The sequence below is a fragment of the Coffea eugenioides genome, chromosome 7, assembly GCF_003713205.1.
Source record: "Coffea eugenioides isolate CCC68of chromosome 7, Ceug_1.0, whole genome shotgun sequence".
In the NCBI taxonomy this organism is placed as follows: Eukaryota; Viridiplantae; Streptophyta; class Magnoliopsida; order Gentianales; family Rubiaceae; genus Coffea; species Coffea eugenioides.
The window spans coordinates 20,576,584-20,604,257 of record NC_040041.1 but is presented as its reverse complement, the minus strand read 5'-3'; the positions used below and the strand labels follow the sequence as shown (position 1 = coordinate 20,604,257).

The window sequence follows — 27,674 nt, the reverse complement described above, 5'->3', positions numbered from 1 at the left end:
CTAGACCACAGAGGAAGAAATATTTCCTGTACTTGCTCTGAATAATGGCCTTCATTTACTAATTGTGACATAATGGCCTTGAACAACCTCCAAGACCACCTTTCAAAATCCTGTCATAGTCCTCCTTAGAATGAAAAATGACAAGAAAGACATCATTTTCTTGATCAATTATTTCAAAATTGTTGAAGCTCCACAAATGTGTGAGATACCTATCTAGTAGATTATAGTACTAGTTTTCTAAAATTAGGAAGGTAGCCATTTAATTGACTTTATGAGCCAAGAATTAATGGGTTCAATTGAACGAGTTGGGATAAAAAAAATTAGAGAATTGAATGATGCTATAAATATACCTTAGTTATAAATGAATTAAAACAACACCATAACACACTTCTCACTTATGGTATTTTTAACCTTCAAATGAAAATAGATGAAAAAAAGAAGAAAAAAGCGAAAATGGATGAGTTTACAATTAAATTGATAAGACCTATCTGACATAATATAAAATTTAAAATTACAATTAAAATTAAAAGAAAATTCATTAGATCAATAATAATTGTCTAAATGATCCAAAGTTAAAAAATAAATACTAGAAAAGTTTTGAATATTGAACTCAAGTTCAAAGAAATTAAAGGAAAATTAAAAAAGGTGAAAAAAAGTGCATCAAGAAGCAAAAAAAAAAAAAAAGGTCAAAGAAACCGATTTTTCTGAGTCAAACCCGATTTTAATCCTGTCAACTGCTACCCGGTCTCACTAGATGACTCCGACCGGGCAGCTCTAGCCGATCGCTCCGGTCCGAGTTTTTCCCAATGCAACGACCCAAAAGGCAAAGAAAGAAAACTTTCCATAAACTTTCAGACCTGGACTTCTGCTCCATGGTTTCCCCGATTCGGGAAAATTATGCATTTTCCTTTTCACCCCTCTCATTGGCTGGCGTCTGATTCATATCCATAGTTTCTCCATGAGAAAGGGACCTTTTTGCTTTCCCTTTTGCTCCAATTGTCACTAAGATTTGGTTCCCCAAAACCCCACAATTGCATTAGGGTCTAGGTTTTCTGGGTTTTTTTTTCTCCATTCCAGCGGTTGTCTTCATTTCATGCTGCTGGAGAAATGAAGACATCCTAGATTTCTGTGGTGATTGATCAACAAGCAAAGCTGTGAAGATGTCTAGGCAATCAACAACTCCTGCTTTTCACAAGTCCAAGACACTTGACAACAAATATGTAAGAATTCTTTGAATTCCCACACCCTTTTTGTTTACTTTCATGATCCCAATTTTGCTTTTTTGGAGAAAATTCTTACTGAAACTGTTAGATGATCTTTGTTTGGAGAATATTGGGTTTCATGATTCAGTCGGTGCTCGGGATTTTATTGATCAAATTGATCAATGCGCAATCAGTTTTATTGATAAGTTAATCACATTGCACTTCTTTGTGTGTGTGTGTGTGCGCGCGTGTTGGGGGGGGGGGAGGTGTTTGGTTTAACAGTTTAAAGTTTTTGAGCAGTTGGGTTTTGGATTTTAGCAAATTTTCTGGCAAGAATCAATGTGGAAGCCAATGTAGGTTTCATTTTTGTGTTGCATTCATTTGTTTATGCGTTGAATTCTGCTTGGTGAAGATGCTCGGCGATGAGATTGGAAAAGGAGCATATGGGCGAGTATACAAAGGCTTGGACTTGGAGAATGGAGACTTTGTTGCTATTAAGCAAGTCTCTCTGGAGAATATTGCTCAAGAAGACCTGAATATTATCATGGTATACTTAATTACTGCCCCTCATTCTCTGTTTCTTTTGTTTGTGTTTTTTTTTGACTGCTCTTGCGTAAAAGATAGTTTGTTTTGTACGGTTAATCACAAAAAAGGAAAAAAAGGAAGGGTAGAGGAAAAGGGGATAAATAAACTGATCCATGAATTTGGGCAGCATAAATTAAGGAGGATTAGATGGATGACTAGAAATATAATTGGCAGAATTAGCAAAAAAGGCAGGTCTGGGTGCCTAAAGATTAAAGAGGCAGAGTCTTTAAAGGGCATTTCACCTGAATTTTTTTACCTATTATATTACACTGCTAAATGTCCAAAAAAAATGTCCACACGTTGCACAAGAATCAGCAGAAATGCCATTTAGAATAAAAGGTGAAGAACTATGATGCCCTCCATGGCTCCATATGAAATAAGCAAAGCACACCCTTTTAACAATTTTTCCCAGTATGATGTAGGCCAAACCTGTACAGTTTACTATTCGTTGATGGTTGTAAATGGTCGGCCATAAGCATAGTTGTTATAGGTACATAGGCATGCTCTAGTTGCAGAATTTGGAGTGAGTCAAAGGCTTGTGCCTCACAACCATGAAGTGTGAAGATCAAGCATGCCTCTTTCCTGTTGGCCTAAGGTGAAGGCACTTAAGGCGTGCACCTTCTACAAAGCAACTGATACTTTTTATCTTTGCTTTTATTGCTACTTTCAAGTTGTATTGTCCTTATTGCTTGTATGTCGGTCTAACAATTTCCAGAAATTTTCCTCATTGACTCCTTTCTCTAAACTCACAGTAGTCGTAGTTGTATTACCGTGCACTTTTAATCTGTGGGTTTTTTGGTGACTTTGTTTGCGTAATTAAGTTGCTCTGTGAATTTCATTCCCCATGACACGGGATGCGAGTTTGAATAAGCTAAGTTGCTTCTCTCTCTCTCTCTCTCTTCCCCCAAAATTTTTCTGAGTATTATTGCGATTGGAAAGGCATGCTTTGCCTAACTAAACTGATGCAGTCGACAAGGAGCTCTAGCAGTGTGATTTGCAGCAAGAATACATCCATTGAGTGCCTTTATTAGTCACTTTGCTTTAGTTCATTTGGAGGGATAAGAAGTTCTTCACCTTTGCTTAAGTCCATTGAGATTTAGTACTTTCTAGAAATTTAGGTCTGGAGGGATAATTTGGTCATTTACTTGATTGCCGGAAAATTCAAAATCGTCTCATCGAGTCTTTTTAGTTTTGTGTTAGGTTATGAGTTGAACTTGTCACTGTTAAAGGAAGTTATATAGCTACCTTCCTTTCCTATTTAAAATAGGAAATAGGAGTTGTGCATGTTTTAGGAAAGTTTATAGCTTATGAGTGCTTGTCTTCAGATTCTATTGTAGGCAGCGAGATTGATGTATAAAGAGCCCATGCTCTATATGTACTATGTACATATTTTTATGAGGTGCACACCCTATGCCAGGTCCCAATGAATCTGCTTTTGTAAAAAAGCACTAATGAGTAGAGGAACAAAAGAACTACTCATAACAGGTGAAAGATCTGTTTTCCGAGGTTATGATTGGGAAAAGAATTTCAAGGCTCGCATTAGTTGCTTCATATTCCATGCATATATGTACTAGCAGAAATTGGGTGGCGTAGGGGGATTTTCTAGAAATGCTACTTTTGTGTTTTCGTATTTCAATTGTTGATAGAGTATTTTTTTCGTATTCGACTCACTAATCTTTTCTTTGCTTTTTGGGTGATATTATTGGTTCGATTTGTCGATGTTGCAGCAAGAGATTGATTTGCTTAAGGTAAAATTTACTTCTTCAGCTTCTTGTGAAATATGTGCACACACAAGTATTTTGTCAAAGTAATTAGATGCCGAATGATAAAATAACACCTTGCTTGTCTTTTGTGTTTGTTACACATAAGCATTTTGGTTGACTGACAATCTTCCCTGCTGCAAGTTATGAAAGTGCCATCTTTCCATATATTATCAGAAGATGTCCTGGCAACAATGTTTTAAAGCAGGCAAATACAAAACGTTTTAAAACCACATCAGGCAACAATACGGAAAATCATTCAGTGGATTCTCCAATAAAATAGCCTGCTCCACTGCATTGTTATCTGCTTTCAAGCTGCTTCCCACATCTATGTCTATCATATGAGTGGAGTTTCACAGTTTTTTGCTTTAACTTTACAGAACTTGAATCACAAAAATATTGTAAAGTACTTGGGATCTTTGAAGACAAAGACTCATCTCCATATTATTCTTGAGTGAGTATGCTTAAGGAATTTTCTCACTGTATTTTTAGGCTATTGTAGATAAATGCTTTTGACCTTTTTTACCCTTTTTGGCAAAGATATGTGGAGAATGGTTCACTTGCCAACATAATCAAGCCCAATAAATTTGGACCCTTTCCAGAGTCTTTGGTTGCTGTTTACATATCTCAGGTTTGAAAGAGAGTTTATACTTAAAACCTTCTTTTACTACGGTTTCAGTTATTACACTCGGCTCATTCATTTGCTAGGTTTTGGAAGGATTAGTGTATCTACATGAACAGGGTGTAATTCATCGGGACATCAAGGGTGCAAATATATTGACAACCAAAGAGGTACTATGGCTGTGTTTCGGCATTTCTCTGCTGTTGCATCTCTTGCTTGCACACCTCTTGTGTTCATTTCTATCTCTGGCTATAGATGGGATGTTTATCTTATTTTGGGACACAGTCACTGGATCGTTTTGTATTTCTCTTTTTGTCTTAAGAAACTCTGTGGTAGTTGTCTTTGTAGGATTTAACCTGTCTTGGTAGAATGCTTAAATGATCTTGTGCTTTTAGGGTCTTGTCAAACTTGCAGACTTTGGAGTTGCAACAAAACTAACAGAGGCTGATGTTAATACACATTCAGTTGTTGGGACTCCATACTGGATGGCTCCTGAGGTACTTCCTAGCTCAATTTTTGGCTTATCTTCTTTTTGTTCTTCACATTAGTGTTTTCTAGTTTCATGGTGTGTGCTTTTTGGCCTTGGTGATCAACCCTTTGTTGGCTCATCGCTTACCAGTTGGTGGGTGTGTGCTATTCTGGGTACCCATTGGGCCCCAGGCTCCGTGTTTCTTTTTATCCTTTTAATTTTTTCTTTTATGCACTCTTTCTTCTTATTCCTCTCTCTCTCTCTCTCTAAAATTACTCCTAAAGCTCAAATGGCCAGCCACCCCCGCCCGTTGGAATTTCCCCAGAATTTTGGTGGCCACTGGTTACTATTTAGCGTTTGTGAGTCTGAGGATGAACAAGAAAAGCTTATTTTGTGAACAAAATGATGTGATATGGGTTGTTGGGCATCCATCAGCATATCTAGCATGGCACCTGTGGCTTGCCAAGGTCCATTTTAAGTCAACCGAACTAATCTATCTACAAATTGGTTGCTCACAGTATTGTGCCGTTATTTTTGTGATCCTGTTTAAAACCTAACTCTCTTGACCATTTGCCATTTCTAATTATTAATGTAATTGTAAATAAATAACGTGGGCGTAGTTATTTTCTTCTGACTTGATGTACACCTGATGATATATCGTGCAAGCAACATTAAATGGTTATATTACCCATGACTCCTCAGTTTCCAACAATGTAGTCTTATTTTCCTATCCTTTCGGGTATGGGAAATTTTCTTCATCACTCAATGATCTATCATGTTTTAGATCTGCTTTGTGCTGCGTGCTAGATATTGGCAGGAAGCTAGAATTTGTGCAGCAGATTAATAAAAATCTCCTTGAGAACTTTAATGTTGTGTGGTGAAAGGAGCAAATCTGATAAATATAAAGAGAAAGGTCTGAAATGGGCCTTCTGTGTTCTTACAAGGATGCACTGAGTGAAGTATGAAATGATTCTTTGATGGTATGAAGCTTGAGGAGTGCAAGGGCATAAGGGGTAGGAGAAGTTTCTCGGGGACATTAGGGGGTGTTAGAAGTTTTCGAGAGCATATAAAGTCCAAACGACAGGTGTGCTTTTTAAGCAATAGATGCTTTTTTGATGTGATGGATTTTGAAGTATGTAACTTAACCAGGGTAATGAATTTATGCTGTCCGAAGTTGTGATAGTTATATCTAGACTGGGGATTGAAATCTTCATAATAAAATTTTTCAGGTCATTGAAATGTCTGGAGTTTGTGCTGCATCAGACATTTGGAGTGTTGGATGCACTGTTATTGAGCTTCTCACATGTGTACCCCCATATTATGATCTCCAGCCGATGCCTGCTCTCTTTCGAATTGTGCAGGTTAAGCTTTGTCTTATCTCTGTAGTTATTTGTTGCTCTGACAATGAGAAAGCAATGCTTTGACTCTGTAGAACAGGTTTTAGTCCTTTGCCAATTTTGGGTTCAGTGGTATTGCTTACTAATTAATATGACCAAGTAAAAACTGTAAGTTTTTCTCCGGAAATTTTTTATGTTGATTTTATTTCTCACCTTTTTCAGGATGACCATCCTCCTATACCAGATAGCTTATCTCCTGCTATTACAGATTTTCTGCAGCAATGCTTTAAGAAGGTGAGATGTAAGAACAACAGTTTTACCCATTGCCCTTGCTACTTTTGAATTTTCCTATCAACAACTGGTTTGACACTAAAGGTTGAAATTTTTTTTAAAATGTCTATATAACATGCTTCAATGATTTTCAATGCTACTAGTTGCTTGTGCTTTGTTATTAAAGGCTAGGTGTCAAAATAATTAATGTAGTGAAGGAGTGCATCCCTGTTAAAGCATGTAAAACTGTGTTTAGTACATAGGGAAAAGATTGGCAATTATAGTACGAACCATCAAAAGGAGGCAAGTTGGAGCCTAATTTCTGATTCCACCACGTGACTCAGTGGTAGAATTTGGTGACAAGAGGTGGCTTGCTTATGTAGTGCCTTATTCTGTCTTGGTTTGTGGCACTTTATTTATTTATTGTATTTCTTGATTCCCACCCACATGGTTTGGAGAAATTAATCAGAGGAAACTTGTAGCTGTGGTCCATATGATTTAAGAAGTTTCTTACAATTGTTTAACGCGTTGAACGGAAAGAAAGTTTGCACCTGTGAGCTACCTCAGAAGAGTGAATTTTTGTTATTATGCAATCTTATGACGAATCCCTGCCTCTGACATTAAGGATCATCTGTCAGGATGCTAGACAAAGGCCTGATGCCAAGACATTACTTTCACACCCTTGGATACAAAATTCAAGGCGTGCTTTACAATCATCGCTTCGTCATAGTGGAACAATAAGGTAGATATTTGAATTGTTTTCCCTTGTCTCAATCTGTTCAATGGTCACTGCCTACGCCCAGCAGGCATTCCTGCATAAAATATAACTTGCTTTTATTTAACCTCTATTTCTTTCTTGGCTTTTAAATTTCATAAATGAGGCCTAAGATCTGTATTATTGCAGATCATCTGTATTGGATTCTAGTCCTCTTTTGCTATATGGTCATTTATTAAGGGTTTGTGCAAGACTTATATTTAGTTTTTCGAAACAATCTGGAGCTTCAATTATTAAATCAGAATTTGCTCATGGTCACATCAACCTTGCTACTCCATTCCCCTTATGGAGACAAGGAGGTTACATGTTATTATCAGCCATTTTTGTTTTGCTATATAAAAAAATTCATACAATTAATGAGAAACAGCAGTCTTGTATTATTTTAGGCTGCTAGAGGTAAGACCAACAATACCCCGTTGAGGTAAGCACATGACTGTGTTTAAGCTGAGAATAACTGTTTAGGAACTCAAAACTTCTTTTCGGTGAACATGTTGTAGTGTTAGTGTCATTAAATGATATGACACACTCAGACGAGGACATTGACACAATACAGTTGGATAGCGACCACTATACTGGGTGAATGAGTTTGTGGTGACATGCCTTAATGTCACCACAAACTTTTGTGTATGAGTTTGATGAATAAGAAATTTTGTGTATGGATATTAGTTATCTGTGATTTTTTTAGTTGCTTAGTCATGTATGAACTTATATGCCCATTTTTTTTGGGCTCATATGAGCTTGTACTTTTCTTGTCTTATCTCTGTGTGTGAGTTTACATAAACTTCTGAGGATGATACTCTAGTACTTACCCAAAAATGCATGTTCTGGTTACATATGAACTTCATTACTATCTGTCACTGTTAGTCCGGCCCCCTTAGTCACAACTCATATCTGTTAATGACTGAATGTCACAGTGAACACTAAACTCTTTAAATCTGGTGCATTTGGTGTGAAATACATTATGATATGCTTTTACTGTTGTTAAACTTCAGCATAGAAAGAGAAATGGCAGGATGCCCTTTTTAGATTGGAAGAGACTACACTTTGGTTAGATTATGACATAGTAGGAGGTGATTATGTGGAAAATCTTTCTAGCTTTGAGGGATATAGTTCAATGAGAACATAGCTCTAGTTTTGCATCAATCACCGGCGTAAGCTACCTATTCATGTCAATAATTGTACAAATTCTGTAATACCTACTGCTTTTTGGTTAATTTTGCAGGTGTACAGCTCCCATAACCTTACCTAAAGTTTTCTAGTAGGACCTTCCTTCTTGTTTTATATATTACATTAACCTCCACTGTCAGCCTTTTTAGATTTTTTTAACCCATAATTAGTAGTTATCATCACCACTGATCTCTTTGCTAACATCTCTGAAATTACAAAATGAACCTTTTGCTGTGATTAACATGTTGTGGATGTTTGTGTAACATGAAGAAAATTACTTAACCTAAAAGAAGAAGGGAGCTCTTGTAATCATATTAAACCTTGTGGGAGGTCGGTGTTATGTGCCCTTTGATATAAAGTTTGTCTATGTTCTGGACATCAGTATGGACCACCAGGATGGAACTTCAACTTATATTTTCTGTAGATAAATTTAAAGGGTTTTTTTTCTTTAGCGTCTTGGTATTGTCCATATGAAACGATTTCTTGCTCTTTTTTCTGTTGTTTTTTTGTTTTGTGCTTTTTTTTTTGCTGCTACCTTGTTATTTTTGTCCAAGTAATACTTGGGTAAATCTGACTCCAATTGGTTGGAGATCTACCCAAAACTTTTCTCTATGATTCTTATTAAGATGAAATGCATTATAAGTAAGTTGCTTACATGGAGCACAAATTTTGCTGTATATCAGAAAATCTGAAATAATGCACAAGTAGGTCCCTGTGCAGGTAACCAAAGTCTTGCAAAAAATTGAGGTTCCATTTGAGCTTCATTTTAGTTCTGATTTGGCAAATATATTTACTGTTTTAAGATTTTAACGCCATTTTACATTAATAGGTAGACAACCACAACTAAATGATGTTAAAAGATAAGGATTTCCCCAGCAAAATATACAGAGACATAAAGACTTAAAATTTCTAAATATATGGTGGTTTACAAAACAAAGCTGGATGGATGTATATGGAGAAAAATTTACTTTCAGCATTGTTGAAAAATTATTTGTAAGACCACTAAATAGTTTATGTTAAGGGTTTCTATAGTACGACAAAATTTTCTTTTAATTGCGCATGAAGTGGTGAGGTAAGAAAAACTAATCAATTAGAGGTGGGTCATAAGCGTGTCTTCATGTGCTTCATGAGTTGAGGAAACTAGAATTGGTTAGTTTTTCTTCTGATTTGAAAGCTGTACACCGATTAGATCGGGATGTTTTAGCTTAGCTTTAAATGTCAGGCTGACAAAAGATATGCTTTTGATTCTCTGTAATATGCCTTATTAATTTTTTGCCACTTTTGTTTGGATACAACTTATCTGATTTGCTTTTGCATTCACGCTGTACTCATCATCTTTTGTTTTTTTCTGGTGTTGTTTCATTTCATTATTCTATGTGCATTTCCTTTCAGAAATATAGAGGAAGATGATTCAGATAATGAGGAAATATCAAATGGAGATGATCAGAGCAATGTTGAAGACGTTTCAGCTGAGAAAGTAAAATTTTTTAATATAACTGAACTTTTAGGTGCACGAATTCTTCTTTTCAGTTACTCATAATGCTCTGAAAACATATGGTATAATCAGGTAAACTTAGATATATCCTATTTGATGAAACTTGATGGTCTTTAGGGGTCTAGAAAGGAGTTGCTATCATCAGAAGCTGCTGAGGTTTGTACATCATCAGACAAAGATGGATCTGGTGGTAATCTTTTTGAGGACAGAGCAGATAGTGCTGAAGATGAAGCTGTATCAGATCAAGTCCCTACCTTGGCTATCCATGAAAAGAAGTCCATTGGGAGCCACTCAAGTAGACATGCTGCAGGTGATGAGACTGCTCCTAATTTGAGTGAGCATCAGCCATCCTATCCGGCTGTGCAGGACAAAGTGCTCATGAATGGTGAGCGGGAATCTTCTGAATTAAAAACAAAAGGTGTAGTGTCTGAAAAGCTTGAGGATATCGAAAATAGTGTAAATGGCAGGCATGATTCATTTGCATTTGGAGTAAAGAGCCAGGATTCTAATTCACGCAAGGTAAAGCTGATCCAGCTGCTGTTTGTGTCTCCATACTTGTAGAGTAAATACATTTTTTTGCGCTTTTGTTGGGATATACGAACATCATTGTCATCTTTTTGTTGTATGAGCTAAGGTATTAAGGAGGCACATATCATTAATTACTTTTTACCGGAAGAATGGAGAGAAGATATTACTGGAGAAGCAAAAGTTATTTCTCCATCCTGGAATAGGAGTTCTATTTTAACCCACATCACCCGTAGCCAGCCCCTAACAAAAGGGGAAAAAAATTGAACTAATAGAAAGGAGTTCAAATGTTGCCTTCTGCAGAGACCGGCTAATTTGTCATCGGAAGTGGCTGGCTATTTTTCTTGCTTTCTCTTCTTGTTTACACATTAACTCGATTAACAGCTTTTAGATATGTGGTTGTGTCTAGAGATGAGAAAATTTCAGGCAATCTCCCTCGTAAGTTTGATCTTAACAGGAAACTATAAGAAAATATGACATGCTGTGATTGTGCCTCCAAATTAGGTAGGTTTCAGCACCAATCGATAGTTCATTTTGTAAGGTTTTGGCACTATGAAAAAGCTTCCCTAGTGTGACTGCAAGATCGGCAACTTCTCACATGTGGATCTTTCTTGTTTTGCTATACAGAAAAATTTCTCTTAGGTTCCGTTTGATAAAACTGAATCTGAATTCTGAATTCTGAATTCTGAAATCTGAATACTGAAATAATTAATTTGCTGAATTTTAAGCACTGAAAAAAATATATGAATGTCTGAATTTTAATGCTAAATCTATTTATACTGTTTGATAAATATTTATAACTGAATGCTTAATAAGTTTAATTTGATAATTTTGCCCTTATATCCTTTCATTCAAAAAAGAAATAGAATCTATGATTTAAGTAGTTTAAAATTGTTTGGTATGAAAATGACAATATTTATTTTTAAATCAAATTAATATAAAAGATGAAATATATTATATGAGGAATATGGAGAAGATGCGAAAGTCATTAAAAAGGAGAAAAGAGAAACTAAAAATCGTTAGATAGAGAATATTATGTTGTTTAATTAGATAAAAATTTTGAACATAATTAACAAACCAGGGTAGATTTGGTAGATAAGATAAGGTAGTTGAAGTAATTCTATTGATTCTTATCAGAATTAAGCATTTAGTTAGGATTCTTGTGCTGAAAAAAATACACACAGGTACACACAGGTTCAGCACTGCTTAACAAGTTCAGCAAATAGATTTTCATTTATCAAACACTCAAAACATCTGAATGTCTGAAAAAATTCAGATTCAGCACTTTTTTATGTTATCAAACAGACCCTTATAAATTACATGGTTCAAATTCTTTTGTCATCTACCTCTGCCTTTTCCTTGGGAGGAAGTGTTACTGCAGACTTAAGGGATACCATTGGACACTTAATTTTTCCATAAAGCAAATTGTTGTTGACCTTTTGGGCCTCATTTACATGTGTGTATACATCTATAGGTTCTATCCACTGCTAAAATTCTCAAGTGTGTGTTTCTGTCATCAGTTTATCAATAAGTCAGGGCCTTGGATCTAATTGTTTAAGTATCAGACTCTGTTCAACAAGTCAGAGACCTTGTATCTAATTTCTGAAATATCAGACTCCGTTGAACGAATTTTGTGTTACTGCTTTAATTCTGAGTAATGTTTGACCTTGTTAGCCCTGGGGTTCCTCCCACAATTACTGCAAAACACTGAAACCCATTACGACAGGCTCCATTCCTATCCTTCTCATAACAACCAAAATCAGGATCAAGTATGCTAACAATTGGCTTAAAATTTCGCAAATAGAATAGAGGGCAACATGGATGCTGAAGTTTGGGAATCCCAAGTTAAACTTCAAGACTCTTAATTTCTTTCTTTAGTTCTGAGGAACTTGTGCAAACAAAGGTTTGTTAAACATTCTTGGACTTCTAATGTGATTAGCTGCCTATGATAACATGCTAGTGGTGGTGGAGGGTTCAAGGAGGTAGATGTTTAAAGTGTGGTATATGTCTGGAATTGGAACCCCCCCCCCCTTTTTAGCGCAGTGAGTGTGAAGTGGAGTGGGGGTAGATATAAGAAAAGTTGGAAAAGGTGCTAGTGGATTTTCAAAGAGTGCCTGAAGGTAGCGAATAGCCAGCATAGATAAAAGCTCAACTAATATTACAAGGTGATTTTTCTCGCCAAATTCCAATCATTTTTTTTTTGTGTTCCCGGTGCACATAATACTTTTTGCATGTGGGTTATCCAAATGATCTTGGATTCTGAGTGGTTTGCATATAATAATACACTATCCTAAAAGGTGTTGTTAATAAGTCCATAGTTGGCGCATTCATGTGTTGTTTATGATACTACTATTTTAGTAGTATTCATGTGTTGTTTATGATACTACTATTTTAGTTTATCATAATGGAAGATAACTGGAGGGAGGGTCTCGAGTGTAAAGAATTTTAGGTAAACATCAATTTAGCTCCGGCTTTAGTCTTACCAGGAAGAAAATGGATCCAGACTGCAGGCATTTCAATGGAATGCTGCTTGGATATGTTGGCCTCTGTCTATGCATTATTCTTTCATGTTGTCATTGGATGTCCATCCATCTGGTGTGAATAATTAACTGTAAAGAAACTATTGAGGTTTGCCATCCTTGAAATACTTGACAAAAATTTAAATTATGTACTGGTAAAATTGATCATTCAGTGATGTGAATTTACACTGTCCTGTGACTTGACGCTGGAAATGTCTATTAGATTCTATTTTTTCTACCTGTATGTTGTATTTCACCGTTGCCACTTGCTCTTCTTTGCTCTATGTGAATGGTCATGTTATCTGGAAACTAAAAGTTGAGAATTTAACACAATTTCTCGTGCACTTTTTGGTATATGATCACTTTGAAGGCTGTCAAGGCTTCAGTAATCTCCAGTCAAAATGAGCTGAGTAGATTTAGTGACACTCCTGGAGACGCCTCCTTGGATGATTTGTTTCATCCACTTGAAAGGAATCTTGGGGATCGTTCGGCTGAAGCCTCAACATCTGCATCTTCATCAAATGTAAATCAAACTAATGTTGACTCTGGCAAGAATGATCTAGCAACAAAATTACGAGCTACCATTGCGCAAAAAATGGAGAATGAAACTGGGCAGGCAAATGGTGGTGATCTGCTTCGTCTGATGATGGGTGTTCTCAAAGACGATCCTATTGACATGGATGGTTTGGTATGATTTAGCTATCATGTATTTGCCTGGATGTTTTAGTACCTGTTCCTGAAGCACTTGTTTCTCGTTAATTTGCATGCCAGGGTTTTGATGATAAGTTGCCAGCAGAAAATCTTTTTCACCTTCAGGTACTATAAAATTACTTGTCCTACTAATCTGTGCTTAATGTCTTCTGTTTTTAGTGTTTCTGGCTGATTCTGAACTCATTAGGATCTATATGGTACTGCCATTGCATAATTTCCGTTGTTATGGGAAAGAAGTTGGTTGGAAAATTGTGTTATCAGCTGGTGGATGTCTGAAATTGATTATAAAACAATCTGTTTTACCAATTGTGAAAGAAGTTGGTAAAAATAGTGAGATCAGTTGGCAGATATGTGAAATTGATTCTTAAAAGCCTATTTGCCCTACTGCCAATTTCTCACCTATATCAGTGAACCAGTGACTACATTTATGTTAAATCTGGGGCACTTGGGTATGGTGTCGTCAGATTTAAACGTAGTGCTACTTAATATCAGGTTGGTCAACTTTGATATGTTTGACCAATAGGTCCAATTTTTGCCAGTGACAAGTGGAACAATTTAATAAGCTAATGAGAAAAGAAAGAATAAGATTTCCTTTTAACAAGAAATGCTAATTGGGTTCAAGGTCAAACTATTGAATTCTCAAATATGAGAACAGTTTGTTATATAAAGCTTGTTTTTGTATCTTAAAATTAAATCTATGATGTTGAATTCTTTAGGGCCCAAGGATTCTATTTCAATTATAATTGCAAACTGTTTCTTTTCTACGGCGATAAATGCTTGTGGTCTGAAATTGTTATTGGAATTTCTTTTGGATATTTTTCAGATTCTGAGTTTGTGATGATGTTGGGGGTCAAGAAATTAGTCGATCAATTCTAGGACTTCTTAAAGACCTATGGACATAGACTTCTAATTGTAGCAATTAACAATATGCTGTTTGAGTTTTTTTTTTTTGAATTATTTTGGGGGTGTAATTCTCTTGTTGACCTCCAATTCCTGCCTTGACTCTGTCTCTGCTTGTTATCTCGTAATATGAATTTCTGGAATGTCTACCCCGTTCTGCTGTACCTACTTGAATGAAAACGTAATCGTGGTGTCCTCTTTTGTTACTTGTTACCACTTCCATTGGAAAGAAAAAGGAAACCAAAAAAAGAAAAAACGAAAAAAAGGTTTAAATGCCTGTGAAGCTACTCTAGTGACTTGTTCTTTATTGAGATTTTTATTTATGCATGTTGCATTTGAATAGTTTAGGTTGACTTAAATTTGGTATTTATCTGTCAATCTCCCCACCACCTGCCACTATACCCAAAAAAATTGGAGTGTGATAAAGGCGGCAGCTTATTTGGTTGCTTCTCTCTGTAGGCTGTAGAGTTCAGCAGGTTAGTGTTGTCATTGAGGCCAGAGGAACCAGAAGATGATGTTGTAGCTGCTTGTCAGAAGTTGACTGCTTTCTTTCACCAAAGGCCTGAGCAGAAAATTGTCTTTGTAACTCAGCATGGTTTACTTCCTCTGATAGAGTTACTTGAAGTTCCAAGAACTCGCGTACGTTCTTTTTCTTTTTTTCTATAATTCTGTGCTATATGTTTTACAATACACTCTCTTTCAGAAGATAAATCATGAGATGTTGTAAAGTATCTTTTGACTTGCAATTTCAGGTAATATGTTCCGTGCTGCAACTTCTAAACCAGATAATCAAAGATAACAGTGACTTTCAGGAGAATGCTTGTCTTGTGGGTCTTGTAAGTACTTATACTGTTCCCTGTAACATGTTTTACTTTAAGAATAATCAACTTTAGTAAACTAGTATTGTATAATACTTACTGATGCAATAATGACTGCAATGAAATGGCCTGAAACAGATTTCACGGGCCTCATAAATCAGTGGATTTTATACTCTTTACATTGAAATTTTATCTTCCTTTGAGTGGCTGGTAGCATATATAGACCTGTAGCTATTTGCGAAACTGATACTGTTAAACTGGTGGTTTTTGTAAGTCTCTGTTTGCTTCCAGGAAACCAGTGAGTAAAAGGAAACATATCCCTGCAAAAAGTTTTCTCACGTTTGGTTGTGGAAGAAACTCTCAAGGAAAGGATTTGAAGGAAATTGTTGTTTTTCCCTCTTTAGATTTCTTTACTAAAATGTGAGGAAATGGTGGAAAGTGATTAGAATTTGGGTTACATGCAGATTATAAGGTGTGTTGGAAATGTAAATCGGGTCATAAAATCTAACTAGAAATTAAAAAAAAAGGAAAAATCGAAGATACAGAGAGAAGAAGAGAGACAAGGTTGGTTCCCAGGTGCTAGGGGCTGGGAATCAATGCTCCAAATGGCTTGTTCCCACCCAGATTGGCCACCATAGTTCAATAGAACAGTGGCTGCTGCAGAGAGGCTAAGACTGCTGCCTGGAACAATGAAGAAGGAAGAACCTTGATATTTTCAGTTTTGACCCAAACATTCAGGTCCATGTAGTTAATCCCATAAGAGTTTTTCTTTACTACATTACTTTCTTAACTTTTAGAGTGATCTCACATTTTAAAGATTCAACACTATCAATTACTAATATTTCCTCAAAACAATTTGAAGTAAGAGATTATCACTTTTATGTACTTATTAACATTTCTAAAAATTTGTAATTAAGAAGGTTCAGTTTTCAAAAAAGAGAATTGATGCTGATTAAGCCAAATAAGTGGTTATCTTTTTGTTCAACACTTTTCCTTTTCCTTTTGGATTATGCACAATCCAAACTAAGAAAAAGAAAATTGACGTGGTAGGATTTATTTTCTCTTTCACCTTTGCAAGTACGGTAGTGAAGTTTTGAATGAGGTCGTCAAAATGGTTTTTGTAGGGAAATTGAGAATTTGAAAAGTATTTTGCCAACTCATTTCAATTGGTTATGTCCAGTAATTGTTAATTTGAAAGAGAAAAAAGAAATAAAGAGTGTGTTTGGATTGCTGAATTATTTCAGATAATACCTCTCTTGCATCATAAACACATTTCCCAATCCACCTTTTTATATTTTCAACTACCTTTTTGTCTCACATACATAACATCCCAAAAAATGCTACACTAATTATTCCAAATAATATCTCACACACTCTTTAACATCCCAAAAAATGCTACCTTTCAAAGATTTTTTCTTTTTTGGATTTCCTTTTCAAGATCTGCAAACCATACGGAAACTTACTTTTTAGGAAATCAATTTCCTTTACTAGATTGCTCCGTAACCAAACAAGGTCAGGACTTTGGAATTTTGAAGAAATTTACTTTCTTCCTCCATTTCTTTTTCTCACTAGGCTCAGGGTCAAACAGTGTCTAATAGATTGACAAATGCTCGTGTGGATGCCAGGTTCCTCAACCACTTCTTTCAGTTGCTTGACAATCGTCTTCTTCATCACGAGTCTATAGTCACTGACTGTAATGCCTCTCTTAACCAGTTTAGCCTGAACATAAGCACTAGTCAGAATAATATTCAACATTTTTCACTCCCTTGTAGAGATACATGCTGTATGACATCCTAACCTATTGATTATTGAATTTAAAAATTTCTATTTACTTCTTTTTGAAGATATCAAGAGAGGAAAGCAAAGTCTTGAGGGGGATAAATTTATTCCAATCTACTTGGAGATGTCTAGAGACTTGAATTTTGATTTGAACATGGATTTACTGTTGAAATATATTGACAGATCCCTGTTGTAATGAGCTTTGCTGTTCCTGATCGTCCTCGGGAAGTTCATATGGAAGCAGCTTATTTTCTGCAGCAACTGTGCCAGTCCAGGTAAAATTTTCCATGCTGTTTCTTTTGTTGGTGACTTGGTAATTTGAATGAAATCTAAGCGTTTTATTTTGTGCAGCTCCTTGACATTGCAAATGTTTATTGCTTGCCGTGGGATTCCAATTCTTGTGGGCTTTCTGGAGGCGGATTATGCAAAATATAGGTGTGTACTTAGTTTTCTGTAAGAAAGCAAACACTGTGATTTTCATCTTTAGCAAGTTTCTTTGACATTGATTAATATAAGGTTGAGCCTGGTAATGGTAAGGTTGCTTCAAAGGGTAACCTTTCTACCTGCAAGGAATAGTTTGTGACTCTACTTGAGACTTGCAGTGATGGGAGCCTTCTGAACTGGATTTTCTCTTTTTATCATGATACGCTCCCAGGGATTCTGGCATTAATCTACGGAAAGTTTTTGTTAACGGATAAGTTTTATTATGAATCCTGGAAGCATGGCCAGAGAATATGCTTCTCTAGACCAGTTTATGGCAATTGAAATCAGTTTATTCTGCATAGTAAAGTGAAGTACGTAAGTTGAAGGAACAAGAAGCCCTGTTGGAGAATAATAATAATTGGGTTAATCTGATGGATAAAATAAAGATAAGATAATCTGATGGTGACTTGGACAGGCATTCATAAGTATACCATGAACACCTTTTTCTCACTAAGTGACCTTGTTTTTGTTTGGATTCTGGAAATTAAATTTAGTAGAATGTGAATCCAATGAGAGTCCCTGTTTCTTTTTGGAATAAAAAATCTGACCAAACAAATACATAAAATATGATAAAAAGAATATCTGATGACTAGCGTACAGGGAAGTAATAAGAACTCATAAAAGGATACTGGTGCATGATCAAATAAATACATATGTACAGTTAGTATAATAAATTGTATTGATTGCCCTTAGTTGTCCATGAATGACCAGTTCTATCATTCTGTAGTTGGGACTGGCTGGTTATTCTGCGCTTACATGCCTAAAAATGTGTTTGCAGATTGACAGCATCTCAAAGCTTTTGGTACCAAAAGAAAAAAGTGCTTTTATCTTTTTATTAATTTACGGAAATTGTAAATGGCTTGCCATATGAGGAAAATTGTAATTTACAGTGAGAAAGTACATTCTACAATTTGTAAGTCCGGGACTGGTTTATAAAGTTAATTTTCTTTTCTGCTAATGTGGATGCAATGATTTAGGCTGTTTGAGGGAAACATTATACATGTAAAGCAGGTAGATGTTGCATAAGCAGAAAAAATCAAAAAGCAATTATTTGGCAAATAGCTAAATGATTGGCATTCATATCTTGAACCCTCTTACAAGACTATTTGATGAAGATGATGGTCTATAACCAACATCCCTTGCTAACAAATAAGTCCAATGGACTTTTTGATTACATGTAAGTTTGAGCTAGAAAACTATTTCACTCCAGATACAACTAACGAGTAGAATATTAAATAACACATTGATAGGTGACTATGTAATATGAAAAGCTGCATATAAGCAGTGAATCAATATGTTTACTAGACTTTGTAGATTAATGTTCTCAATGCACTCAGAAGAATTCCTTGAGATCCATTGACTTTTTGAACAGTTGATGCTTCACTTCCAATCTTGGGATTACCAACTTTGATTAGACCATTGGTTTTAATATTACACCGGTTACTAATTAATTCTATTTCTTTCTGTTACATCCTAATCCAGGGAAATGGTTCATCTAGCTATTGATGGCATGTGGCAGGTATTCAAGCTTCAACGCTCAACCCCTCGAAATGATTTCTGTCGCATAGCTGCCAGAAATGGTATATTACTTAGGCTGATCAACACTCTTTATAGTTTAAATGAGGCTACTCGTCTAGCTTCTATAGCTAGTGGTGGTGGATTCCCACCAGATGGTTTGGCTCCACGGCCACGTTCTGGTTCGTTGGATCCTTCCTTGTTGCAGAGTGAGGTATCACATTATGGGGTTGATCAACCTGATCACTTTAAACTTAAGCATGGAACATTAGATCATATTTTGCCGGCTGGAACACAGGAAACAGCACGGGCTTCAGTTTCACAATCACCGGATGCCAGATTCTTTACTCTTGATACTGACAGACCGCAGTCAAGCAACACTACACTGGAAGCTTCAGGCAGTTCAAAATTGTCTGATTCAACACCTTTGGACAAAGTAGTCAGTGTGGCAGCAAAAGAATTTCCTGTTGCTAGTTCGAGAGAAAAAGAGAGTACAGATCGATGGAAAAATGATCCTTCCTGTATTGAATTTGATCCAAGGCAGCCGAGAGGTGCTGGTATGGCAAATAGAACATCCACGGATCGGCCAGCAAAAATGACTGAGGGTGCACCAAATGGAATTTTTTCAGCAACTGCTACCCAGCAAGAGAATGTTCGGCCACTTCTAAGTTTACTGGACAAGGAGCCACCATCACGTCATTTTTCTGGTCAGCTTGAGTACGTACGGCATCTGACTGGGCTGGAGAAACATGAAAGCATACTACCTCTTCTACATGCATCCAATGAAAAAAAATCAAACGGGTTAGAGTTTTTGATGGCTGAATTTGCAGGTACTGGAATTAGTCTTTAAAAAAAAAGAAAAAGAAAACTAACAGTAATAAATTAACTTGGTACCAAAATCTGCTCTCTCGTTGGGAAAATCCAAGAAGGAAAGTACCTGAAATTACTTGGATAAGTTGCTGTATGTTATCCTTCCTTGGCAATTTTTAGTGATCAGACATATTTACATAATCATTGAGGACTATTATAAATTCCTTGTCAAGCAGTGCCATTCATTTATTACATCTAGCTGCAATCTGAATATGCACTGGCCGTTTTAGTTCATGCATATGATCTTATAATTTTTATCTTACATTTTATTGAACTTTGCATATTTGAATGTAGATGTAATTATTGCAAGGCGCATTGCCGCATTGCTGTTCTCAACTTGTACTCCATGAAATCCAAAGTAGTAATTCTAATTGTATTTAATCACTTATGGTGAAAACATTCGAAACCAGATTGTAGGGGAAGAATTTGAATATTAAGCTATAGACAGAAACTATGAACAATTAGTTTTAGCTATGTTACCTATGGACTCTTACTTGCGCTGCCGTACATGTCTGATTAACATTGCAGTAGAGTGGCTGTGTTGGTGGGACTCCCATACCCTAATCCAGTTAGAATTTGTTTTTTGGTGCTGTCAAATCTATTACAATGATCTCATTTTCAAGGAAAACGGTTAAATGCTCTTGGAAGATTGGCTACAGTGAATTTATGTTCTGGAGGTGCTCCTAAGCATGAAGATCTCAAGCATATTAATTTCATTCCAGGACCTTGTGTATGCCCCATGACCCAAGGCACCCGTCAACCCAAAAGAGAAAAGCTATAAAAAATGGAAAAAGCAGCTTGAGAGATTTATCTTCTTTTGGTTTTTAACTGACTACATAATGCTTCATTTTGAAGGAAAGCTTCTGCTGTTTTCTTTCTTTGTTTTTCTTTATTTTTTTATTTGACTGTGATCTCCATTATTTGACATTTGTAAAGCTTTTCTGTGAAGCATTTTTTTTAGGGTAAAATACAGCAAACCTCCTTGTAGTTTGTGAGATGGTCAAAAAACCTCCCTATCATTTAAAAGCACCCATTGAACCTCCTTATACTATGGACTAATCTGGAATTTGGATGAAAAACATCCAAATTAATGGAGAGTGAGTCACACTCGCCTAATACGTGAGTAAGATTGATCACATTGATTTTTCTGCATAAAAACCGATTTCTTCTTCCAATTGTACCCTCCTTTTCTTTCTTTTTTTCACTTTCTTTTGCTTTCCTTCTCCCAAAATCAGAAGGTTGCCTTTTATCCTTTTTTCTTTTCTTTCGTTTCATCTCTTTCCTCTCCCGCAATCAAAACAGAGACTGCAGATGCATCAAAACACCAACGCCCCTCACAAGCACAACCACCGTGACTACCCTTTGTCCTCCTTATATTTATCTTCTGTTGCAGCACCAGGGGATTCTTAAGAAAGTTCATGTCAAACTTTGGCTTCTTCTCCAATAGAACTGTCCTTGCAGCAACACCTTTAATCTCTTAAGTAATTGCCCTTAGCCCATTCTTTGGTAACCAGATTTGATGCCATCACCATTGCCATCGTGGTCACCAACTGATACATAAGGCGGGCAGACACGCAGATGGATTTGAGATATGAATTAAGGCAGCCTCACAAATTTTCTTTTAATCCACGCAAATATCTGACTTTTTGTGTGTAATTGGTGTCATATAACCATTTTATTGGTCCAAAGGATTGTTTTTATGTAGTAATTTGTTGGGTTTGCTTTGTTTTTGGACTGAAATTAATAGTTTTGCTTATCACTGTTCATGCCTATATTTGTTACTGTTTGCTTGTTTTTGGTCAAATCTGATATCATAATCATGATCTAAGCTGAAATTGGATTTGAGTGTGTAATTTTTGTTAAATTCCACCACTGGTGGTAGCTACTGGCGGCGCTGCTCCCTACCGTCGCTGCCGCAAGATCTGTAAATGATAATAATAGGCAGAGGAGGAGAGAAACTTTGAAAATTTTCACCTTGACTCATAAAGTCTGCTTGTAAACACACAAAGACGATGATGGATGTGGAGGCAGCGGTAGAAAAATAATGAAACTTCTTTATCACCGGAGAAGATGAAGAATGTTTTGAAATTTTAGTTTGGCCCCTCAATTTTTTTCTTAGACAATTCAAGATTTCATGAATTTAGATGAAATCTGAGACCCAATAGTGCTGAAGATGATGATGAAGGTGATGACCACGGTAATCATAGTGATGGCGACGATGGTGGCGATGGCAAGGTGACAATTGCTGGACTGAAGAAAGGAAGAAAAGGAGAAGAAAATGGAGGGGAAAGGAAAACAGAAAAAGGAAAAATAGAACAAAAAGAAAGGCTATGGGTTCTGAAATCTGAACATCATCCCGTTGGAGAAGACAAGAAGTTTTTAGAATTTGTTGAATTAACCCCTGAATTTTACTTTTTTCTTAAATGAAGTAAGAAAGTTTTTAAAATCTTTAAGTAAAACCCAAACTAACTTTTAGTATAGTTTGAAAACAAGGTTAATATAGGAATTTTATATTTTTCGTCAAAGTGGATGATTTCCGTTCATTGGCCAAATTAGTCCAAGCCACGAGGGGGCTCTTTGGGAGTTTTTAAACAATGAGGAGGCTTTATGACAATAACCCAAACCACAAGGGAGTTTAGTGTATTTTACCCTTTTTTTTATATGATTGTATTTCGTGTGAGTGGCATCAATTTTTGTTTTTGATATTGCATTCACATTTTATTCTCCTGATGCTTGACTCTTAGGTACAGAGGTTCCTGTGCGTGAAAGGGATAACAGTAACTTGGATTCATTACCCAGAAATTCATACAAATCAGCAAACAAGAAGGTTGGACAACCAGCAACTATTGATGGAATGGCTTCTACGTCAGGACTTGCATCTCAGACTGCATCTGGGGTTCTGTCTGGCTCTGGGGTTCTAAATGCTAGACCAGGGAGTGCTACATCATCAGGGTTGCTTTGTCATATGGTATCACCTTGGAATGCTGATGTTGCCAGGGAATATCTGGAAAAAGTGGCAGATCTTCTTCTTGAGTTTGCTCGGGCAGACACAACTGTGAAATCCCATATGTGCAGCCAGAGTTTGCTTAGTCGTCTCTTCCAGATGTTCAATAAAATAGAGCCCCCTATTCTTGTGAAGGTAGAAGAATGTTTTTATTGGTGGCATGGATTTTGATTTCTACCTGGATCTGTTTATCTGATATTATTATTCTTGCATTACTTAGTTATTGAAGTGCATCAATCAGCTATCAATGGATCCACACTGCTTAGAACAACTTCAGCGAGCAGATGCAATCAAATATTTGATTCCAAATCTTGATCTCAAAGAGGGTCCTCTTGTTTCTCAAATACATCACGAGGTAAGTTCTTTACATTGTGCATGAATGGAACAGTCGTTGCTCCTGAGTTGAGGACCAAGGTTCTGGACAATTTTGAACTAGTAGTGCATGGTTCCTATCTTGTGGACTTGCAACATTAAGTGGATTGAAGTAGTCAGAGGTCTTTGCACTGATAGGGTATATAGTAGGCTATTCTTGAATCTGTTGGATCTTTAATTTGGAAAACTATTGACATTTGCAGTGGACCTAGTACATGTTACTTATAATAGTACATCAAAATTGTTTGCTTGCTGGAAGATATACTTAGCCTGTGCTTTGTTTTCTTTCCTTTTTGTTTTTGATGTGTGTATGTGCGTGCTTTTTTGTGCTTTTGTGCTTGTGTACTTGCGGGAATGTTATTGGACTCAAGATTAAACTTAAAAAATTGAAACCATTAATTTGTGTGAAAGTACTACTACTAATTGATTTGGTGAAATAACCTTGATTAGGTGCTTCACATGTTAAGTTTGGTAGTAGTGTGATTCCTTAACTTGCATTCATGCAAATCTGTTCATGATTGTGAATAATAGTGCCTTTTTTGTCGCTAATTTGATATGCATATCAACAGGACATTCTGTTTAGCTAGCAAATATAGGCTCCGATTTGATGGAGCTAGTTTCAAGAACGTTTTTGGAACACTTCAAATATGCCAACATACCAACTTTTTGTCTCTGACACATATACTTAGGAAACTGCTACAGGAACTATTTTCTCAAAGCATCTCCCAAAACAATCATTTTTTAGAGGTTTCACATCAAATATGTGAGAATGTGAGCGTGTGAGTCATCGATCATATCTTGTATGAAATACAGCTGGATGAAAGAGGGTTTACCATTTGTTGCTTCAAATGGTAGGCCTGCTAAGTTATTAGACCTTAGACAGCTTATGTAATGAGGGATAATTGTATCAATCAAGTACCTTTCTTAGGTTTGAGGAGTCTAAATCTTTTCTTCCCTTCTTCCTCTTTTCCTCTATTAGTTCTACTCCCGAAATTCTATTTCATGCACACTGTCAGTAATCAAATTTCTCTCCAATTAGTCAATGTTTGAAGACACCAAATAGCTGCCTCTGAGCCCAACTTTTGAACTAACACAGTATTTCCGCAAGGCTTTACACCCCCTGAATACCACCACGTGCTGATTAAGCTAGTTTTGGTGCTTAAGATTGAATGCCTGCATCGGTTGATCTTAATAAAATTATATCCAGTATTTCTGGTGTCCTCTCTCTCTCTCTCTCTCTATATATATATATATATATATATATATATATCTATCTATCTATCTTTTTTTTCCCTTCCCTCTTTTACAAAAGTTGGCAGCACATCACTATGAATGCAGTGAAATATGGTGTTTCGAAGTTAAGTGGAAAAGATTTCTATGCAGCCGAGTCATACTTGTTATTCTGCTTGTAAGGTTCATTGGACAGCCATATATGGCGCTTAACCGCTGATTTTGTGAATTGAAGGTCCTCCATGCACTCTTCAATCTCTGTAAGATCAATAAGAGGAGACAGGAACAGGCAGCAGAAAATGGGATCATTCCACATTTGATGCAATTTATCATGTCTGATTCACCACTAAAACAATATGCCTTGCCTCTGCTTTGCGATATGGCCCATGCTTCACGTAATTCAAGAGAACAGTTACGGGCTCATGGTGGGTTGGATGTGTACTTGAGCCTGCTAGAAGATGAGCTCTGGTCTGTCACGGCATTGGATTCTATTGCTGTTTGCTTGGCTCATGATAATGACAGCAAGAAGGTCGAACAAGCTTTACTAAAAAAGGATGCTGTGCAGAAACTGGTCAAGTTTTTCGAGAACTGTCCTGAACAGCATTTTCTGCATATACTGGAGCCTTTCTTGAAAATTATAACGTACGTGTTTTCAAATTCATTTGTTAGCATGCTATGTTCACTGGTGATTATGAACTCTTATTTTGTCTCTTAATTGTTTTTCTCGATTGGTTTCTGAGAAGTTTTCGAAAGGTTTCCTGATCGTGCTTTCTTACTAGCTGATGGTGGTTGAGAAGTAGGGTGTTTTCCACATTCTCTACATCAGCATATTTTTCCAAGGACCTGTAAATAAAATGGGTTCTGTAATGGTTTCGCTGTAAAAGTATTACCTGTTGACATTTCCTCACTATACATTTTGTATGCCTTAACCAAGCAGTTAATGTTGAAAATATTCTCTTTGCAAGTAACCTGTCCATAATGTGTGCCAAGTCCTTCTAGGATGACACAGGAGCAAATAATCTAAAAAATTTGCTGCTGAAATGGGTTTAATATCATATTTTAAAATAATCGAGTCAAAATGCTTCACCTTTGATAGAGTTATGAAGTGTCTCTTAGTGCCATCTGGCTACAATTGCAATTTGACCTTTGGGATCAGTTTCACTGATTTGTTTTTGATTCAGGAAATCTTCCCGAATAAATACAACTCTTGCTGTTAATGGCTTGACGCCGCTGCTGATTTTAAGGCTACACCACCAGGATGCTATAGCCCGGTTGAATCTGCTGAAGCTAATAAAGGTTGGTAATATGACTATTCTTATGCCACAGCTATGAGCTATCTGTGATTTTTTGTTAATAGTTGATATTGTTTGCAGTTGTTTAATATGTTGTTGACCAAGGACTCTGTGTTCTTTGGACACAAAAACTTTCTTGCTAATTTTTATATTGTAGTTTTGAGTAGTCTAAGATATACCACTCAAGCCAGCTGCCGAAGGGAAAGGGAAAAAGATTGATATACCATGTTGGAATAAAAAGAATCGCATTACCTACTTATTTCTTAATATCTCTTTACAACCTCAAACGTGTCATTTTATGGGGCAAGGGACCTCAATGGCTTCCTAGTATTTAATCGCCTGCATTTTACGAGAATAAGAGGTTGAGGAGTCAAAATATTCCAAAGAAAAACCTAAAATAGGAAGAGTGAAGCAAAGCATTTCAAGCTAAAAATTTGCTCATGCATTTGTTGAGTTTTAACCCTTGTCAATTTGCTGCTGCTTTACCTTTTATCTGTGGAAATTCTTTTTTCACTAAATGTAAATTACTGTGTGTGGATATGAACTTTTGCAGTCATTTTATTTCTATAAAAGCTGAAATTATTTATCTGTCCATGCATTGGCTTTTGGAAGATCTCTTCCATTTTCTATGGGCGCTGGTGACTGTCTTGCCTGTGCCTTCAAAGTCTTTTTCAAAGTTTCCTCTACTGTCTTTCGCTTAAAGCTTTTCATGCTTGTTTACTTATACCTGCCTGGAAGTGAATGGAAATTCCTAAACCTATCTGGTTGCGATGAGGAGTTTATTCACCATTTCATGTCAATTGAGGCTATCATAGTGTTTCAACCTTTTCACTTTGTCTATTAATAGAAAGATGATGGGTTGTAATATGTTGGCACTTTGATCAAATTCCTCTGCTCTGCCAATCTTTGGTCTGCTGAAATGAAGATTTTTCTGAAATCCTGATACAGTTTGGTCTATCTGGTGTGTAAATTAAAATGTTAAAATGTTGTACCAATCTAGTTGTATCTCATAAGACTTGTGTAACATATATAGCAACCTGGCCTTAAATGGTATCACTTGGTTTTGTACCTGTGTTGCTTTATATTTGCCACAGTCCTCACTCTGAGCTTTCTCTTCTGAGGCTGTATATGAGCACCACCCTAGACCAAAGCAACTGATTGTGGAGAATGATCTTCCATCCAAGCTTCAGAATTTAATCGAGGAACGTAGAGATGGGCAAAGTTCTGGAGGACAAGTTTTAGTGAAACAGATGGCTACTTCTCTGCTTAAAGCACTTCATATCAATACTGTTTTGTAATTTCAAGTGTTTGACTACTGTCTTAATGCTGTGCATTGTATAGCGTGCAGGGTGTAATTAATTCCAGTATATGCCCCAAATTTTTAATCATTGTTTTTTGGCTTATTTATTTTACAAAATTCTCATGTTGAGCTTCTTAAAACACAAGTCCTAGGTATCCTTTTTCGTTTTTCTATTTTAAATATCTTTAAATAGCTGTTTCAGAATGGTGCTTATTAGCCACCATCTCTCTCTTGTAGAAAGCTTTTGATTTAGTGTATGGGCATCTTTGAGTAAATGTAAGTTAATCTCTTTCCTTGGCTTTTCACTGTTTTACAATGTTCCACCTAATACACTATCATGTGATAGTGTAATAGTGTCCTTTCCTCGTATTAAATGTCTAGTACTGCATTTAGACAATATGATGGTTGGGATCCTACTTTTAGCGAACTCTCCAATATTTTCAGAATAAATGAATATGGCTATACACAATCAAATATTTCCTGTTATTAATAAACGTTTATTGTGCCAATTAGAACTAGTAACATATCTGGAATTAGGAATAGTTTGTGCGATGATACTTTTCTGTAATTTGATGGCCAGTTCTGGTAACATCATTGATTATTATCACTTTAGTCCAAGAGTATATTGTTATCCTCCATTTAGTTAATGGGAGGAATTCTAGTTGTTCTGTGCC

The 27,674-nt window shown here is 36.3% G+C and overlaps 1 protein-coding gene across 2 annotated transcripts; it reads left to right on the top strand.

The window, feature by feature from the left end:
- Positions 1-869: 869 nt before the first annotated feature.
- On the top strand, positions 870-27,300 carry LOC113778012 (MAP3K epsilon protein kinase 1-like). Of its 2 annotated transcripts, none has more exons than XM_027323258.1 (24): positions 870-1,220; positions 1,615-1,749; positions 3,515-3,535; positions 3,928-4,001; positions 4,088-4,178; positions 4,256-4,339; positions 4,565-4,666; positions 5,868-5,999; positions 6,198-6,269; positions 6,884-6,987; positions 9,580-9,664; positions 9,800-10,201; positions 13,097-13,414; positions 13,498-13,542; positions 14,797-14,976; positions 15,090-15,173; positions 17,118-17,209; positions 17,286-17,369; positions 18,900-19,762; positions 22,553-22,941; positions 23,027-23,161; positions 24,644-25,050; positions 25,590-25,704; positions 26,822-27,300. In XM_027323258.1, exons 1-24 carry the CDS (start codon positions 1,161-1,163, stop codon positions 26,996-26,998), a joined length of 4,251 nt encoding a protein of 1,416 aa, XP_027179059.1. In that variant the 5' UTR covers positions 870-1,160; the 3' UTR covers positions 26,999-27,300. The 2 variants fall into 2 exon arrangements, with proteins under 2 accessions (XP_027179059.1, XP_027179058.1); XM_027323257.1 differs by having other exon boundaries at positions 22,547-22,941.
- Positions 27,301-27,674: the final 374 nt, after the last annotated feature.